General features: G+C 38.0%; 1 protein-coding gene across 1 annotated transcript; it reads left to right on the forward strand.

Moving 5' to 3' along the window:
- The first annotated feature begins 12970 nt into the window (after nt 1-12970).
- LOC143468108 (elongator complex protein 5-like) lies at nt 12971-14198 on the forward strand. The gene has a single exon (XM_076965100.1). It carries the CDS (start codon nt 13085-13087, stop codon nt 14021-14023), a length of 939 nt encoding a protein of 312 aa, XP_076821215.1. The 5' UTR covers nt 12971-13084; the 3' UTR covers nt 14024-14198.
- The last annotated feature ends 3047 nt before the right edge of the window (nt 14199-17245 follow it).

Consider the following 17245-nt stretch of genomic DNA (forward strand, 5'->3'; position numbering starts at 1 on the left):
ATTGTAGATGTACAAGGTTTTGGACAAGTTTTACTTTTAAAAAGGTGACTGGTTTGTAAAAATTTTAAATGGGAAGAATGAACCTTATACGAATTAAGAACCACAGGTAAGCAACCGTGTTTGTTAGGTTTACATGAGACCTATTCAAGTTAATATTCCAAGCAAATAATTAACAAAGTCTCCTGACAAAATCGTTTATCATGACACAATGCTCTTTATTAATCACATGATGAAAAGGGCGTTGTTGATGGCCGCTTCATCGTCCCTGTATAAGTAAAAGGTTAATGGAATGTTTTTTTTTATAAACACAAAGTTACATCAAAGACACAAAAACAAACCAATTTTCACTTTGTACTACTTGCTTGTAACATTTCAGATAATAATAAGTTGTTTTAAAACTTACAAAATCAACCTGGTTGTTGCTGCTTGTCTAAAAATCTTGAATATAAATGAGTTAGATCTGCAATTATCTTGCTCTGTGTGCTGACTCAGCATTTGTTTGTACGCGTCATATCTGATGTTAAATGACGCATAGAAATCATTGAAAGTAGAAGCTTGTGAAGGATTCGTAATTCTGTTCCAGTCGACTTGAATTCCTCGACCTGTCTTTCAAGCTCGTTTTCAATTGAATCTAAATTGATCTTTCGTCTGCGGCCAAATCAGTTGACGTAACAAAGCTGTTGATTGGTCGCTGTTGGTAGCTGATAAGTTAAAAGATCACAAATTTGGAAAGAAGTTAGCCTCAAGTAAAAAGTGTTTTTGCCAAATCGTTTCCAGCAGCATTGTGCCATATAGCGGACAGCAAACAAACAAACTTGAAAATATAGTTGACTGCTGTAGTTGGTTGTTTACAAACTTGAGGCTTAGTTGGTTGCATTCAACTTAATTTTGGAAAAGTAATGGCAGGATCTTCACATGTATTTGATTCATCATGGGAGCAACAGCTGAATAAAATGGCCGAACAGTTGAAAACATTTCTAGATAAAAATGGCAAAGAAAAGAATCTAAAGAAATCTGCGTCCATCTTCCATCAGATGGGAGTGCTCTATAAGGAACAAAGCAAGCAGGACGACTCCATAACAAAGAAGTTGAGTCTAATCAGAAGTGCTGCGCTTTTAAACGCTGCAGTGACCAGACAACCAGGCAACGAGGAATTCAAACAATCTCTCAAAGATTTCTGCTCAGATTTATTGAAAACAGCCGGTGCTAAGATACTTGATGCCGACCTGTTGAAAATTGCCCAGGAAGTTAAGAAAATGGCCGAAAATATGAGAAAAGAAACCAATGAAAGTGTACAGCAGATAAAAACTATTCCCTATGACGTAACAATAGATGAACAAAAAGAATTAGAAGCAGTAAAAATTGCAAATATCAAAACAATCCAAGCTCAGATAACTGAGAATTACAAAAATATGATGAAGTTCGTATCAAACAAATGCGAGAAAATAATGGGGAATCCCCCATGCAAATACTCTGTTACAGGTATGGGTTCTCTTGCCAGATGTGAAATCACACCTTACTCAGATTTTGAGCACATCATACTGCTGGAGGAAGGAGCGCAGGAGAAAGATAATTATCCCCAAGTATTAGAGTATTTTCGTTGGTTCTCTGTCATATTCCAAACCATCATTATCAACTTGCAGGAAACCATTATACCGAGCGTCGCCATTCCCAGCTTTAAGCACGACAGAAAGCCTGGTGAGAAAGAGTTCTTCGACGCTTTTACTAAACGTGGAATTAGTTTCGACGGCCTTATGCCCCATGCATGCAAACTGCCACTTGGTAGAATGGAAAGAACAAAAAAGAAACCATGGACAACCGAACTCATCAAACCAGTCAACGAAATGTTGACATACCTGGACAAAGATGAGGACTTGAAGAACGGATACCGGATATCTGATGTTTTAATGAACACTTGTCAGGTCTATGGAGATGAGCAGATATACCAACAGTTTACTGAGGGTGTGAGAAAAGTTTTGCATAGTGATCAGCATTCACACCACGAAAGGTTGATGCAACAACTCAACGAAGATTTGACAAATTTTGACGCTTTCAACTGTTTGAAATCACTCGGTATATACAGCAAGTGCAACATCAAACGACTTGTCTACCGCACCTCGACCCTATTTATTTCAGCGTTAGGTCGACTCAACTCTATTGATGATGGCTCGTCATTTGCGATCATCGATCAACTAAATAATAACAACATAATCGATGATGATACCGCGCATCTCTTATCATACGCTATTGCAGTGAGCTGCGAAGTTCGTCTCAAGGTTTACATGGAAAAAGAAAGCCAAGCTGATTACGTTGGCGAAGAACAACTCTATAATATGTTTAATAACAATGTGTACGCCAAATTGATGGATACAGTTGGCGAAAGAAGCACAGTGGATTATTTTGCAATCGTGTACAATTTGCAGGATTTCCTTAGAAATGAAGATGATTTGATCAATCTGAGATTCAACATTGCATTGACACCACGTGATAAGTTCAGAATGCTTCATTTGCTTGAACTCCACGATCGCATGATCAGCGAATGGGAAAGTTATTCACAAGAGCAACCACCAAACACATTGTCCGAAAATGAACTGTGGATACGATATTACGTGGCTGATGCGTATTATAGGATGCATCAATACAAGGAATCACTTCTTATGTTGGAGTGGTTAAAAGAACGCGATATAGAAGATCAGCGGTTGAAAGGATTAGTGATGAATAATAAAGCATGGTGCTTATGTAAGTTGGATCGCTTTCAAGAAGCGCTTCAGTTCATCGAACGAGTCAAGTCTGAACTCCACAACTTGAATTTATCTGACAGCGACAAATATTTTCTTCGCGGACATCTTGCATATGTACGTCGCGGTGAACTTGCTGCTTCGAGTCTTGATGTTCTGAAAGAATATGTTTGTACGTATATTAGTGCTCGGTGTCAATATGCATTGAAAGAATATCAACTCGCAATCGACCAATTCATGGAAGCATCTGAATATTATGCTCATGTCGATCATCGTGATGAGCCATGGAAGGAACTAATCAGAGCAAAATGCTTTTATCACATCGGACGTTGTTTATATGAGCTCGGTGATTATGACGCAGCAATAAATGAAACGGAGAAAAGTTTTCATCGTAACGAACAACACAATGGTCCTGTGAATAACAAATGTGATTGTTATTCATTGTTAGGTCGGTGTCATCTTAAGAGAGACGATTACGACGAAGCTTTAACATATTTTCAAACTGAACTTGATTTAAGGCTTCAGTTCGTTCCAAGCGAGAAACAAGATTCTGATGAAAATAGCAAAGTCGCCAGAAGCAATATTCAGCTTTGCCAAAACTCGCTTACACCGTGATATGCAAAAATAATTTGTTGCTGCAGAAATAAATATAAACATGTAGGCCTATAGATTACGAACTGATCCATTTATTAAATTTTATCATCATAATTGTCTGTGACGCAATAAAACTGGTCAATATTTTACTCGTTTGTTCAAACTCATCTGCGCTTAAACTAAACATTGTTCATCAGCGTCAATACATGTTTTTTGATTTTATAATTAAGCTTCTTCAAACATTGTTCTGCTGTTAATATTTCTGGCACTTTCACATATTTCATGTATGTTCTCATTCATATTGTTAATTAGATCATGACGTCGTAATAACAATTAATTTCAATTACTCCGTTATAATGCTTGTAACTAAATTTTCGTTTTGAAATAATTCAACATTTTTGCTTAAATGTTGTGTTTTTTTCTTTGAGCTGCGTTGACGCATTGTGTTGTTTTGATTTCAATATTTCTTGTAGTTACAGAGACAAGTAACTTCATGATTGTAGCTGTGTTGTTGTTAATCTGTTGAAGTAGTCTATCACACCTATCGGTAGAAGCGATCATAATTCGCTCAATAAAGTCGTTGCAATGATTGAGCGAGTAAGCAAATTGACTTGCTACTAGGCGCCGTTGACATAAGCACGATGATTGTTCAAGCGAGCCACGGTCATGCGATATTTTATCTTGTTTATTGTATGGAACTTTAACGTCCAATATACCTAAGATGATAACATACAGAAAGGTAAAAGGCGCTTTCAGTATAAATCGGTTTAAACAGGTCAACTGCATTATATGTACATTTTTTAACTTTATTTTCATAAAGAATTACCAATACTAGGTCCATATCCTAGAACTAGAGCATATCACAATATCCTATATATCACCATATCCTAGAGCTGTTCTATATTGGAATTCGTAGCACAACCAATTGCACTAACCCTAATTAACTTAGTGTTTGCGGTTTTTACCATGTCACTAGATTCAAGCGTATCTTTTCATGTCCTTTTTATCGGTTTATATCCAATTGCCACACTGCTTCAATATCACATAACTTATCACAATTGTTTGTGTTTGTCAGTCTTGTGTTTTTGTTGTTATGATTTTTTCATCTTGTTTATTGTACGTTGGGTTTAAGGCGTCTTTAATTATTTGTTTACATCATTTTGCGTGTTTTAAGTCCTTAAGATTTACTGCTTTTTACGCTTATTGTTTGCTGGTGGAATTGTTATTTTATCACGTTATAAGTTAATGGTTGACGATTTAGTTTTCGTCCCCCCCACACACAATGACGAAAAATAAACAATACAATACAAAATAATACACGAACGCACGGGGCTCATTAATGTGCACGTCGAACTTTTACACATTAAACAAACTAAGTAAACAAAGAATCAAGGCTTAATAATCTTGTGGTTGAATTTTTTTATAATTACTTATGAAAATTAATTGAAAATTTTGTTATCTATGAAGTTAAGTTGTTATGAGCACGATGATAACTATATTCTAAGATAAAAAAAGTTTTTATCTCTCTGTTTTATCAGTTAAAACACTATAAACATAAATATTAATAAATATATTTAAGGTATATATAAATAAAAACATCTATGTGTACCGATGTCTGAAGCTAAAACATGCTAAAATAACTTCACTTTTTATAGCTAACTTTTTCTGAATCCCCACTTTTTGTAATGTTTGCAGCAATAATTTCATGATGCTGATTGCTACAAAACACCGTAAACATAAAAAATACGATCTAGTCCCAAAAGGTTTTGTTTCTTACTAGGATTTAATAACCGCCATGTTGTAGCGTTTTCTAATTTTCTTTTAAAAACATCCGCTCGGAGCGGTAAAGGGCTAAAACATTTGCTGGCGAAGTTTTTGATTTGAGATGTCTTCACTACGGAAAGATGCCGCGCTGCTTTTTCCCAAAATGTCTGGCTTTGTAGAGTTTTGATTGTTTGCCTGATGTAAGCAAGTACCGATAGCTTTTTGTTGTTCCTTGATTTCACGATGTACAAGTACTTACAAAAGGTTTCAAGAATTGCTACCCATTGCCTGGGCCTAGCCTATAACAGTTATAGGCATAGAAACATGCAGATAATTTAGAACTTTCAGTACGGCATTGGTTATCACTACCGGACCGATTGTTAGGCTATACTTACAACGTAATGAAGTTTTCATGATATTTTTCGACTGTCATCTAGCTATAGAATCTTGGTTCACAGGCTTGCAAGTTTATTGGTACTGGTATGGACATTATACCCGATAGAGCCTACCGGCCAGGCTGCAACATAGTTTGGCATAGGGTTAGGGAATTCTGAAATTCTGAAATCTTTATATATTTTGGCTTAACCTAATATGGCCTACACTCTCTACTTCTCTGCATAGGTCTGTAGGTAAAGTGCTTTCAAGTAAAGTGCAAGATTTCTATACAAACAGACAAAAACAAGCTAAAATTAGGACATTTTTGCGGACAAAACAAGGTACCTGTATTTTTCAAAAAAAGGCAATGAACAGAAAATGCATTTTGGCTTAGAGGCTGCTTGTTAACTGATGAATCAGTAAAGCGTCTGACCTGCAAAGGCTGCAATTATGACCTGGTGTTGCAGGTGTGACACTTCACACTTTGCAGCATTCGACTGTCTTTGAATTGCTCATGGGCAAGGTAGTAGCAACAATGCTTGGTCTTGATCAGTGTTTTTTGTGAACAGCAAACAGCACCAAATTTAGGCAAGACCGAAAACACTAATACAAACCAAATAAAAATTGTATCCATCACTCTGAAAATGCTCACAGAAAAGTTTGATATTGGCAGCTTGAACACGATCATAAGTCATAGCCAAGGATGACTTTTTACAGTCCGAGAATTTGCATTCCATTACCTTAGCACACAAAAATCTTCAAAATTACAGTGTGCAGTCTGACAGCTAAATGTCATAGTTGGCAAGTGTTGTATGCAAGACATTTTTAGTAGTCTTTTGAGATCTGTTAAGAGTGAAGAGAGTTAAGACTTCTGTTAAGTACTGTGATCAAGGCATTAATGTTATGATTTTATGTTTGTGGTAGCATAACTTTATGCTCTATTTCGTTGTCAATTGAGTTTGCTTGTTATCTTTTTAGCGTTGTTTTTGCTGGGAGTATTTTGACAAAAGTGACCATATTTATGGTGCTTTCTTTAAAAGTTGTTGCATATATTAAAAAGTTTATGTAAATTCCGTATGATAAACAGGTTATGTGATTTGCAAAATATATAGCAATAAAATTACTTGACTATACGTAACAGAAACAACCATCTTTTGTAAAACCACTTAGAAGTTTAATAATGTAGCAAAGTCAAACAGAGGAAACTTCCAAGTATGTTAATGTTTAATAAACAAAATACATTAAAAAAACCTTTCTTACACTCACTGGAGAGACACAGATTTGCTGTTAGAAATTTTGGGGCAGTAATAGCAGAATTTTTTGCCTTTATTACTGGAAGTTTAACTTTTATGAGTTTCCAACAAGTCAAGAAGTTGTTATTATAATTTGGATATTTATGATCGTGCGCAACATGTTCATCTGCATTGTTATGAAGTAGATTTCCAAAAACAGTTTTGAAATATTTGAAGTAAATGTCACTGCTAGACCAGACTGAATTTATGATGAATTTCTTTCCTACGTTATATCATAGTGACATTTATCGATTGTTTTGTTTTCTTTTTTTGTACGATGAAAGTGTAGTTCTCTTTACATAAGCATAGTGAAATTAATCATTAGTGCACGTAAATTCTACCACCTGTGTACATTGGTTAGTTTGATGTGTTTGAACTAATGTATGATGTTTATGTAATACACTCTTATGTGTACCTACAATAATTGATGTGTAATTTGCCAGAATACCTGCAAGTTGTTGTATGAAGTTGATATTGCTTCCACCTGGTGCCGCCATTGTTAGAGTTAATGTAAATTTGGTTGTGCAGCGAGATTTTGGATGAAGTTTCTTTAAATAATACACCAAAGTTTGCTCTTTTATAAATCTTTTGTTTTCTTGTTGTTCAATTTTATTGGTCACAGTATGTTAGAACTCCACTGTGTGTGTGTGCGTAGAAATTGCAGTTGCCCTGAGTGAAAGTATCATTTAGCAACAGATCATTGAACGCTGATTTAACCCAATCTTCTTGCACCAATGAATTCAAATTGCTGCGATCTTGCTTAACATAAACAATGGGGATTCTTTTGCCACCAAAGCAACCTACTTGACGCGCATTGCTCACACCACGCTCGCTCCGTTCCGCTTCGCTGAAGTCATGAGATCACTTCAAGCCTGACCTCGATAATTCTGAGAATAGCTTGAAGGAACCTTTTTTTTTGTTTTGGGGCTAACGCAGTGGTCGAGCTGTAACTTGACAATGGCCGATACGGTCACACGCTTACGTTGCAAGCTGGATTGATAGGTAGGTTTTACCATGTTGGTTTAGGTCTATGTGACAGGTACTATGTACGGCCAGGTTACCAAACGAAGCTTTGCAACCTAGCTCTCATGACAGCGTGATGGATACTTTACTAATCTCAGACATGCGGTGTTGTATTTCCAACCCTGATGCTCGCGGCTACACAAGCAAACCGCAAGTTATAGCAGGTTGAAGTGAATAACTTTGCTTTTCGAGGAAGACCTACGTCCGTGTCGACCTTTGTGGAGTGGATTTAAGATTCTAATAATTCAGAAATTCAAGTGTTATTGACAGCCTTGGTAGGCCTGTGTTTAAGATAATGATGACGTAGTTGAGTCGTATAAACAGGAAGCAGAAATATTATTTGCACACAGAGCGCCTTGATAAGGTCGTATTTGATCAAGTGCTTTATTTTACGTCATTCAACGAACACGAATGGCAAAGTTTGTCTGGCCGCTTTGTGTTTTCGATTGTTGTGATGGTTGCCCAGATATTGAAGTAACTCTATCGATGCGGTTTGTAAACGTGCCAAGTACAACTCTGTTATCAGATGTGCTTCTAACGTCACAGCTAAATGTTTATAAAATGCACGGACGCAACAGAGCAGTTGTGTTATCGGCAACTTCGGAAATAACTCATTAACGCCTGAGCACACTGCATTTAAGTTTATTGATAATGTCATCAGCTATAAATACTCACTGCTTTTATCTATTTATATTTTCAAAGTAGTTTGCTGCTTTATCGGTTGTAAAATGCAGTTTTGGTGGAGAGTGTTGTTATGGCAGCTCGTTTCAAGTATCTTGAGTGGTCCCGATGCTTTGACTGCTCTTTAAAGTACGTAGTAGCGTAGAGTTATCTCTTACAATGTTGAACGTGAATTCACATGTCTATGTATAGAACAACTCGCATAGGAGCAATCACATGCATTGGTCGTTCGATTAAAACTGAAAACTTTCTAAAGTTTTCCCACTGGCGAATGCAGCGACCGTTTAACGTGCAGCACATATACCCGCGTGCTTACATTTGTTGCTGTGGCTGTTTGTGTCACGGCACGTGCTTTGATGTAAACGGTTGATGTTGCGACAGAAAAAAAGAGTTGCGTTATTCATAGAACACGCTAAGTCCGCTTTGCTAGTTATTAGGCTGTTTCTTTTACCTTTTTGTTTTACCTACGCGTTGTCATGGCTACGTGACGATGCGTAGGAAAAACTTCTGCTGCAATACAACGTCATTTCGGAGATAATGAGTTTCCGATAAGACTGAGGAGTGACGTAATAAACTAATAACTATGATTTAAGGTGAAAAGTTTCAGGATTTCAACTTTTCAGCCCTTGGAAGTTGAAGTGAACTAGTGATGTCATCGTATCAAGGAAGGGCTTGTGTAGTTGCAACGTGCCTGTTTGTGACGTCACTATAGCCAAAATAATCAATAAAACCACTGTAGCAAACAGCCATGAACAAGACGCATTGAATCTTGTTACAAATGTAGAGCAGCCATTTCGGTATGAAGGTCGTGTCAGTGGAAAATGCAGCCGTTATTAATCGCGTAGTTGTTTCAGTTAAACAACTTGCGATTCAATTCAGCGAGACAGCCACATCACGTTATTTTGATTGATGCTTGTTGTCATGCTTCGTTACGTAATTACTTGCTGCAAACTGCATAAAGTCGATATTGAAACGATTTTAAATCGTCACGAGGTATTCCTGGTATTTTCGGGAATAGGAAGTTGTTTCCCACGTTTCCCGCCATTCATGGAATATTCGTCCATTTTTAGGAGGAAAGTATCTAGCGCACCATCTGTTGAACTTTGTAAGAATTCATCTCATGTGGACTTGTGTGCGCTACTGTTCCGCCATTGTACAAGCACCTTGCCGACCATGTCTTTTTACGTACGCGTTTTGTTGATTTCTCCAATGACGTCATTCTCGTATTGTTTGGATTGAAACGGTTCAGCGCTTTACTTATGACAAAATAATAGGTTTGTCTTACATTCCGGCCACGAACACGCTTGACTTGGCCGAAGTGACTCAACACGCGTGACTCGCTGTTGTGTTGTGTTGTGTTGTGTGCTGTATACGTGTTGTTCGAACTGTGCTGATAGGGCCCAAGTTTCAAGAAGTCTTTCTCAACAAAGCGTCTCCGTTTCGATTAGGAGTAAACGGTTTGAAGTCTAAACGTATTCGACAGTGAGCTTTTTAAAATACTTCGAAGCCGTCATTATATGTTTGAGTTTTGCCGTTTAAGATACATACAAGAAATATTTTCGCCAGCTACGTCAGATATGAATTTACGATGGAAAATTTTCTCTAGGATATGCTCACCTGACCTGTGTTTTGCTTAATCCCATAACGTCCCCTTCAGTTTGTTTAAAGCTGTTATTTGGATTACTACGAAGGAGGTTTTACGTCATTCGAGACTTCGACCTTGGTAACTTTTGTTCTCTCGTATTTTGAATACAGCTGCTTCATTTTGACGGGTAAGTGATATTTGCCAGGTGAAACGAAAAGTCGATGATGTTTGCTCTAAATGTCGCAAAGTGTTCTTTTCTTGGTCTAAATTGTAAATACCGGTGTTTGTCTATGATGGGCGTGCATCTGAAAAGCAAGTATGTTTTGTGCCAAGTTGAAATAATGTGGTGCAATGTTTTCAGGCTGTGGTGCAAGATGAGTATTCGGTGCTCTCAATGTTTAATTAACTTATTTACGCATATGGCATAAAAGTTATACAGTTGGTCGAAGTGGTCGCGGCCGGCAACCAAAGCTATGACGTCAGCGTAGGGGAAAACCAAATTCCACGGCAAAAATACCAAGTCCGTTCATATCTGAGTCACATCAATACAATTTTGAACTTATACCAACAATATATGTTTCATCTCAGCTTTTTTCCGTTCGTTTTCTCATTTCTAATTGGCGTCTGTCGCAGCCATGTACACAAGACCTAGGTTTCAATCATAGCACAATGTTTCAGTTTAACCCATCTGGCTACAATTTAGTCCAGACTTGTACGTGGGTTCCGAATATTTTATGCTTGTGTGCCAACAGGAAAGGTTGTTCTGCTTTTTACAGCTTTGTTCAATGCTTGGTTGAACGCATTTCCACCGAGTCTACATCATACTGAACCAAACCAATAAACGTTGCCAGCGTCAAATCTTAAAATCGTTGTGTGCTTTCTCATCTACCAACATACTCCTATGAACAAGAATGTGTATGCGCTGAAGGTTATTATGAGTTACTGAACCCGTGACGCTTGGAAAACTTTTATTGAATGTATTGCTTTTCTTTCTTGTGATCATAGTAAATTATGTCGTCATAATGGTCAAATGTAGAGCGTTTATGACTTGAGATGCGCATGAATTCAAGTACGTACTTCTGTTTATTCATTGAAATGTATACAAGTTCCCCTTTAAAGACTGAAAACTGTTTTCGAATTAAAAAAAATCAATACAATTCCTGTTATCTGCACCCTACTATTGGTTTCCCATCTGTCGTCTGCTCTGAGTGGGTCTTAGTTGAGGGGTTAGTTGTATTTGTAGCAGTGAAAAGATTTTCCGGCTTTTGTGTTTACTGTAGTAACTTGTCTTCATATGCATAGTCGTTACCGGTCGTTATGGAGCGTTTACCATCAATCTGTGTCAACGTTTATGAGAATCTAGGTCAGTTGTCATCGCTGCCATATATTGAAACTCTCCACGCCCACGCTTCTATGTATTCCGTGTAAATAACAACAAGTAGTTTGTTGTTTTGAGATCAAAAATATCTCAGACGGTCACAATATTTTTTGGAAGCATTTTATGTTTTGTTTCAATAATATCTCTGTCTGCAATCGATTGAATTTAAGTAGTTTTAACTTACTTTTAGGAAGAGGTCCAAGCCTTAAGCTGCACTTAATTACACAAGGTCAGTTAAATGGAATATTGTAGAATATTTGTTGAATTTGTCCCGCGGTTTTTGATGAAATTTTTGCATAGGACTTAATCTAAGATTGTTGGTTCAATATTGATCCAGCAATTTGTCTTCTGTGTCCATCTCCATTCAATTAAATAGATCGAAGAATAGCGCCTGACGTTGTCTCAAATTCTCATGGAACCGCCGAACGCGTGTTGGTTGTTCTATTAAATTGATGGTAACCTGAGTGTTTAAAGAAGCTTTTGGCACACTTTTACTTGAATTCATACAAAGCTTTGTTCATTTCTAGGCCGAGTGGGTAACCTTTAAGATCGTAAATTAGTTAATTGCTTGAGTTAGGTTTCCTATCCTTTGCTTTACCTCTCTGTCGGTCGCTTGGCTTTGATCAAACGCCATTAAACGCGATCAATCGGGAGCGGAGTTTAAAACTTTTCCTTCAATAAAATGTGACCTTAAAATAGTGCAATTGGGCCGTCTACCGACAGTCATAATGCAAGCATCGTATCCATTGATGAATTAGCGCTGACCTTACCAGCAGTTGCCATTGGCAACCGACGTATCACTGGTTTTATTTTCTTGTATTTAATTTAAATTATTCCAGGTTTAATTGAACTTATCTTTTTACACGTGCATAATATGGGCATAAAAATTAATCATTAATATAAATATAATATGGACCAATATTATTCTTTTTAGGATTGGTTTGAGCAGACTTGCTAAAACATTTGTCATGCCATTGATGACTTTATTTTCAATTGTTTTTTTGTTTGCTCAGCAACACTTTAGACTTTCTGGCATCATAATATAATAGTTTAACAAAGACAGTCGTTTCTTGAAAACTTAATCACGTGTGCGTTTACGATTTCTTTGAAAACCCACGATTATGAATCAACAATAGCAACAATGTAGGAATAACTTTAAAAATCAAAGCATAGAATTACTCAGGCATTCTTGAGTTAACCACAGAGACGTACACATATGGTCAAGTTTCCAGGCTATTTTTAGTGTGCTTTGTACGTCGCCTGTTTATTGTGAAAGTAATAGGAACAGTAAGGATAGGAGAACATAGGACAGGAGAAAGTCATAAGTGTTTACTTGTGGTACAGTTTGGAATCCTTTTTGTGATAAGAAAGAGCTTGGAGTCTTTGCTGGCTTAGTTACTGAACCCTTTCGCTATGGGTAGGAGGCTCAGTATGTCTATGCTTATAGAGGAAATTAAGTTGAGTTAGTGCAGAGATTATCTGATTTGCAAGAACCTCGCTTTGTCAACTACCCCTGTTGTTATCATCCACTGAACTATGTTAATATTTTGTTTATGCTTTTTTAGGTGATTTAACTGGCCCAGTGTACCAGGGTGTTTCAAATTAATGTGTGGGAGTGTCTGTGTTTTCTTATCTCTTGGATTTTATCCTCAACATGCTGGAGAAGTTGTTGAGTGGGGAGGAGACATCACGCCTGGTATTAATTTGTGATGACCAGTTCACCAATGGATCCACATTGCTCCGTGCGTTTGCTCGTAGCCTCATCAAGAGAGGTTGTCAGCTTCATTTGTTTTGCTTCGAACAACATCCAACAAACTTTATCAAACACTTAAATCTTCACAATGATTCAAACGTTCATGTGCATGATTTCTACTCGGACCCGATAGGATGGGATGATGGAGACGGATGTCTACTTGGATCAAGGTTATTCGATATAAATTCAAAAATTAATCAAGAACAAGCTGGTGGTTCTAACACAGCTGTGGTGATAGATTCTCTGAGCATGACACTACAGACTTGTGAGAGCACTTCTGTTTGTCAACAACTCCACAAACTTTCTCACAATCAACGTGTTATTCAGACTGTTATGTTGCATCACACTCATTTGCATGTTGATGATGTCACAAAGCGATTGTCGCATATCAGCGATTCAGTTCTGAAACTTAATCTCACATCTTCTCTTCCAAAGATCACTTTTTCCAAAAAAAGCATCCACGATGGAACTATCTGTGTCACCGTGCACAGAAAGTTGAATGGGAAAGTTTTTCTCTCAGAAGAGAAAGTAGAAATTTTATCAGACTCTAGCGTTGAAGCATGTCCCTGGCAACAGGATCCACTCTCCGCACAAACTGGGGGAATTTCCCTAAATGAAGAACCGGACGTGACCTCAGAAGCGAATCTGACTTTCAATTTAAATTTATCTGTGCGCGAGAAGAAGGAGAGGAGTAAGCTGGTGATGCCGTACATCAAGGCGTCCGAGGAGGAAAAAGTTGAAATTCACAGGAGCACTGGAGGTGGAGGGAAGATTTTTTATGAACCTGATGATGTGGATGACTTTGATGATGAAGATCCTGATGAAGATTTAGAGTTTTAAGTCTCCACCAGATGCAGATCGCATTTGATCACTTGGAAAGATTTGAAATTGCGATTCCACATTTTGACTTGAAACTCTGATTTGGCCAACTGGATTGCTTTTTTTTCTCCTGTTAACTCATGTTTCAAAATTGTAAATGTTCCGTGCTAATCATAATCTATTTTACGCTGCAGAACTTTAGGGTTGTTTGTATTTGTTGTGTTTTGTTGCATGAAGCATTATTTTTTACTGAAGCATCGTTTTCCTGAAGCGAACAAGTCTACCGCGTAAAAAAGGAGAAAACTCAACTGGGTGAGTCAAAAATACTTTTCAAAACACTTAATTTTATTAATTTGTCATGGCCTAGATAATTCTTATAATTAGTGACAATGAATGGTATTTGCAACGGTCGCCAGATGTCGTCCACAAGCTCTTTAATTGCATTACACTCAACTGTTATTATATTGGCGGCAAAAGGTTACAACGCTAAACGTATTCACTTCATTAGTCACGACGTAGGAAGCCGACTCGCAGATGTTTTGAACTATTATATCCACTTCAAACACTATTTTCCCCGAGTTGATAGCGCCAAGCGTCTCTCCTGTTAGCATTAGTAATCCTCATATTATTATTGAACTGCACATTTAATGAAGCTTTTTGACTGCAAGGCCTATTGCGTGAGTCTTTGGTTGTCCTGCCCACACAGGTCTAACTGCCGATTTGATTGATAACATCGGTTGCTTTGTGGCCCGCTTCGAGGCACTGGCCGATTCGTTCAGTGTTAACAACACATTGAAGCACTTATGTTGCAGTTGTGCAATCCGTTATGCACACAATAACTTCGATGGAGTAGCAATGCACAAACCATGCTGACATTTATGGAATGGCAACATCTGTAATTTTCATCAGTTGACTAAACCCGGAGCAGAACGTTTCAGTTTGTTATCTCGTTAAAAGCAGTGGTCTGCATGAACTACAGGGCGGGGTTTATTTAGAAGAGATTTCGGCAAAAGTTACGTCTCGCATCGGTGCAAAATCTTGTTTGCTGACCAGAGCGAAATCACAGTTTAGCACCGATAGCTGGTCTATGTTGTATGTAACCGTGTCGACCTGCCCATGTTAGAGAATGCTTTTCGAATTGACTTCTTACCAGCGAGGTGACTAATTACAAACGACAGGAAAAGGGTGCATGTGTCGCACACCACCAAATTTCTTGTTTGTTTTATTTAAACGCGCCTGCCGTTTGCGCGGTCTCATACGAACTAGGCTGTCAGAATTTGAATTGAGTAAACTGCTCATCTCTTCACCGCTTGTCAAGTGGTTTAATGCCCGTGGAATCGCTATTAGTGTTGTGTTAGCATTGTCGGGGCCACAACTGTGCGCTAACCAACTTAGTCGATGAGCATAGAAAGCAACCTAGCTGCTACTATCAGTTTCCAGGAAAGTACCGGAAACTTTGTTATTGATGGAGTAACCAGTTCGTTCAATCATTGACACTAATATTGTTGTGCTGGTCGCTTCCTCGGTTTAATTGCTTTCGAAAAGTGCTGTACTCTATAATACTGCGCTTGCTCACAGGTAATTTAGTTATAATTGGAGCATTTCATGTCATAATGGGATCAGTGGCCGGTGAGAGATTTGTATTGCCCTGATACTTTAGACTAGAGACGCCAGACTAACTAAGAACGCAGCAAAAGTAGGGTACAGGGGAATTCAAATCGTCTAATCGAGTCTAAGTTAATATTTGCCGATTTATGGCTTCTGCAACGGGAGACGTGAAGTCGTAGCTATTAAAGAGTATAAATCTCGGTGGAGATCGAGCAAGTCGACAACTTTGCACCACTTGTTATTGTGACACGCTGAGCAATCTGTGTAAAAGATTAACTTTGAAACCGCGAGTTATGACGGCCACATCAGCCTTTGTGCGCTTGAAAGTTCGCTGCGGTACGAATAGAAGGTTGATGTTTATCACTGCTTTAGAGGTTGTTTGATGTCTTACGGTTGGTGGTTTACAGTAGAGTGAAGGAAGCAGTAGGTAGTGGTTATGCTCAATGAGACAGTTATACAGGAACTAAATTAGGTTTTATTGTTTCATTTTTTGATAAGTCTAGTTTTAGTACGGTGCTAGCTGGTTGGAGATATTACACAGCTGTGATAGAGTCTAGTATGTAACACTTCACGAAAAGCTCTTTTCTCAGGAGTAAGGGCTTAGAAGACTCGTTGTGCTAATTCTACTGAAAAAGTCAATGTGTCAAACAGTCACTACCACATAAACATACTGAACAATCACTTCGGAAAACAGGTCAAAGTCCTATTTTGCAAGCGGTCACGCTAACTATTAATTAACAATTGCGCCATTTAACACAAAAAAAACACTTCGCACATTTTGCTTCGATTGTTATGAGCGACCTCCATTGTTTCAGTCCTTTCATGCGCGTCCCACTTATCAGATATGCAAGTTAGTCTTATCGTGGCAATTCTTCTAAGGGAGTTAGTGTGTGAGTAAGTTTAGCGCCAAAATCTTTGAGCTGTGTTAGCATAATTAAAAGTTAAAAGCTGTCCGTCTGCCGTTTGATGCGACTGTTACGAAGACGGTTCGAATGTTTACAAAGCGGCTCGTTCAACAAAAGCCCGCCACATTTGTCGGTCAATTGGACTAAGTTCTCCTTGATCGCTTTAAACCTGGGTCATGATTTTACACCTACCGAATGGTTATCTTCTACTTATGACGTAAAAAGATAATCGTATTTTATTATTGAACAGTGCGAATTTGTCAGCGCCTCGGGTAGAACTTGACTTGTTTTTTTTTAGGGAGAATCTCGTGGCGACCGTCAAGGTATAATGATGACGTTTAAAAAATCGGCTTCAGGCAAATTGTTACTCTCTTAATAACATTAAATTTTCACTAGACTGCGATTCTTTATGGGAGATTAGTGCTTGTTTACGTTTCAGTTATTCGAAGTATGTCTTGCTCGAGTGAAGTCCACGTTGCTTTGCCAACAAACAAACTGTTGAACATGAAGCCAGCTCAAATTAGAATCAGATCATAGTTCTAAGTCTGGCGGAAAGTCTGTATTTTTACACGATACAGCGCCGCAATAGCTTGATATGCATAAGACGGCAGTTTGACACAGACTGAACGTTACAGGAAGCTTGTACAATAGATGATAATAACAGCGTCATGCCATTGAATATATTGCCACAGTGTAACAGCACATATGTCAGCAAGCATAACTACGTCAT

The sequence above is a fragment of the Clavelina lepadiformis genome, chromosome 8 (assembly GCF_947623445.1).
Source record: "Clavelina lepadiformis chromosome 8, kaClaLepa1.1, whole genome shotgun sequence".
Taxonomy (NCBI): Eukaryota; Metazoa; Chordata; class Ascidiacea; order Aplousobranchia; family Clavelinidae; genus Clavelina; species Clavelina lepadiformis.

Coding starts and splice junctions, on each gene's coding strand:
- LOC143468108 (XM_076965100.1), top strand. CDS start 13,085: ATGCTGGAGAAGTTGTTGAGTGGGGAGGAGACATCACGCCTGGTATTA.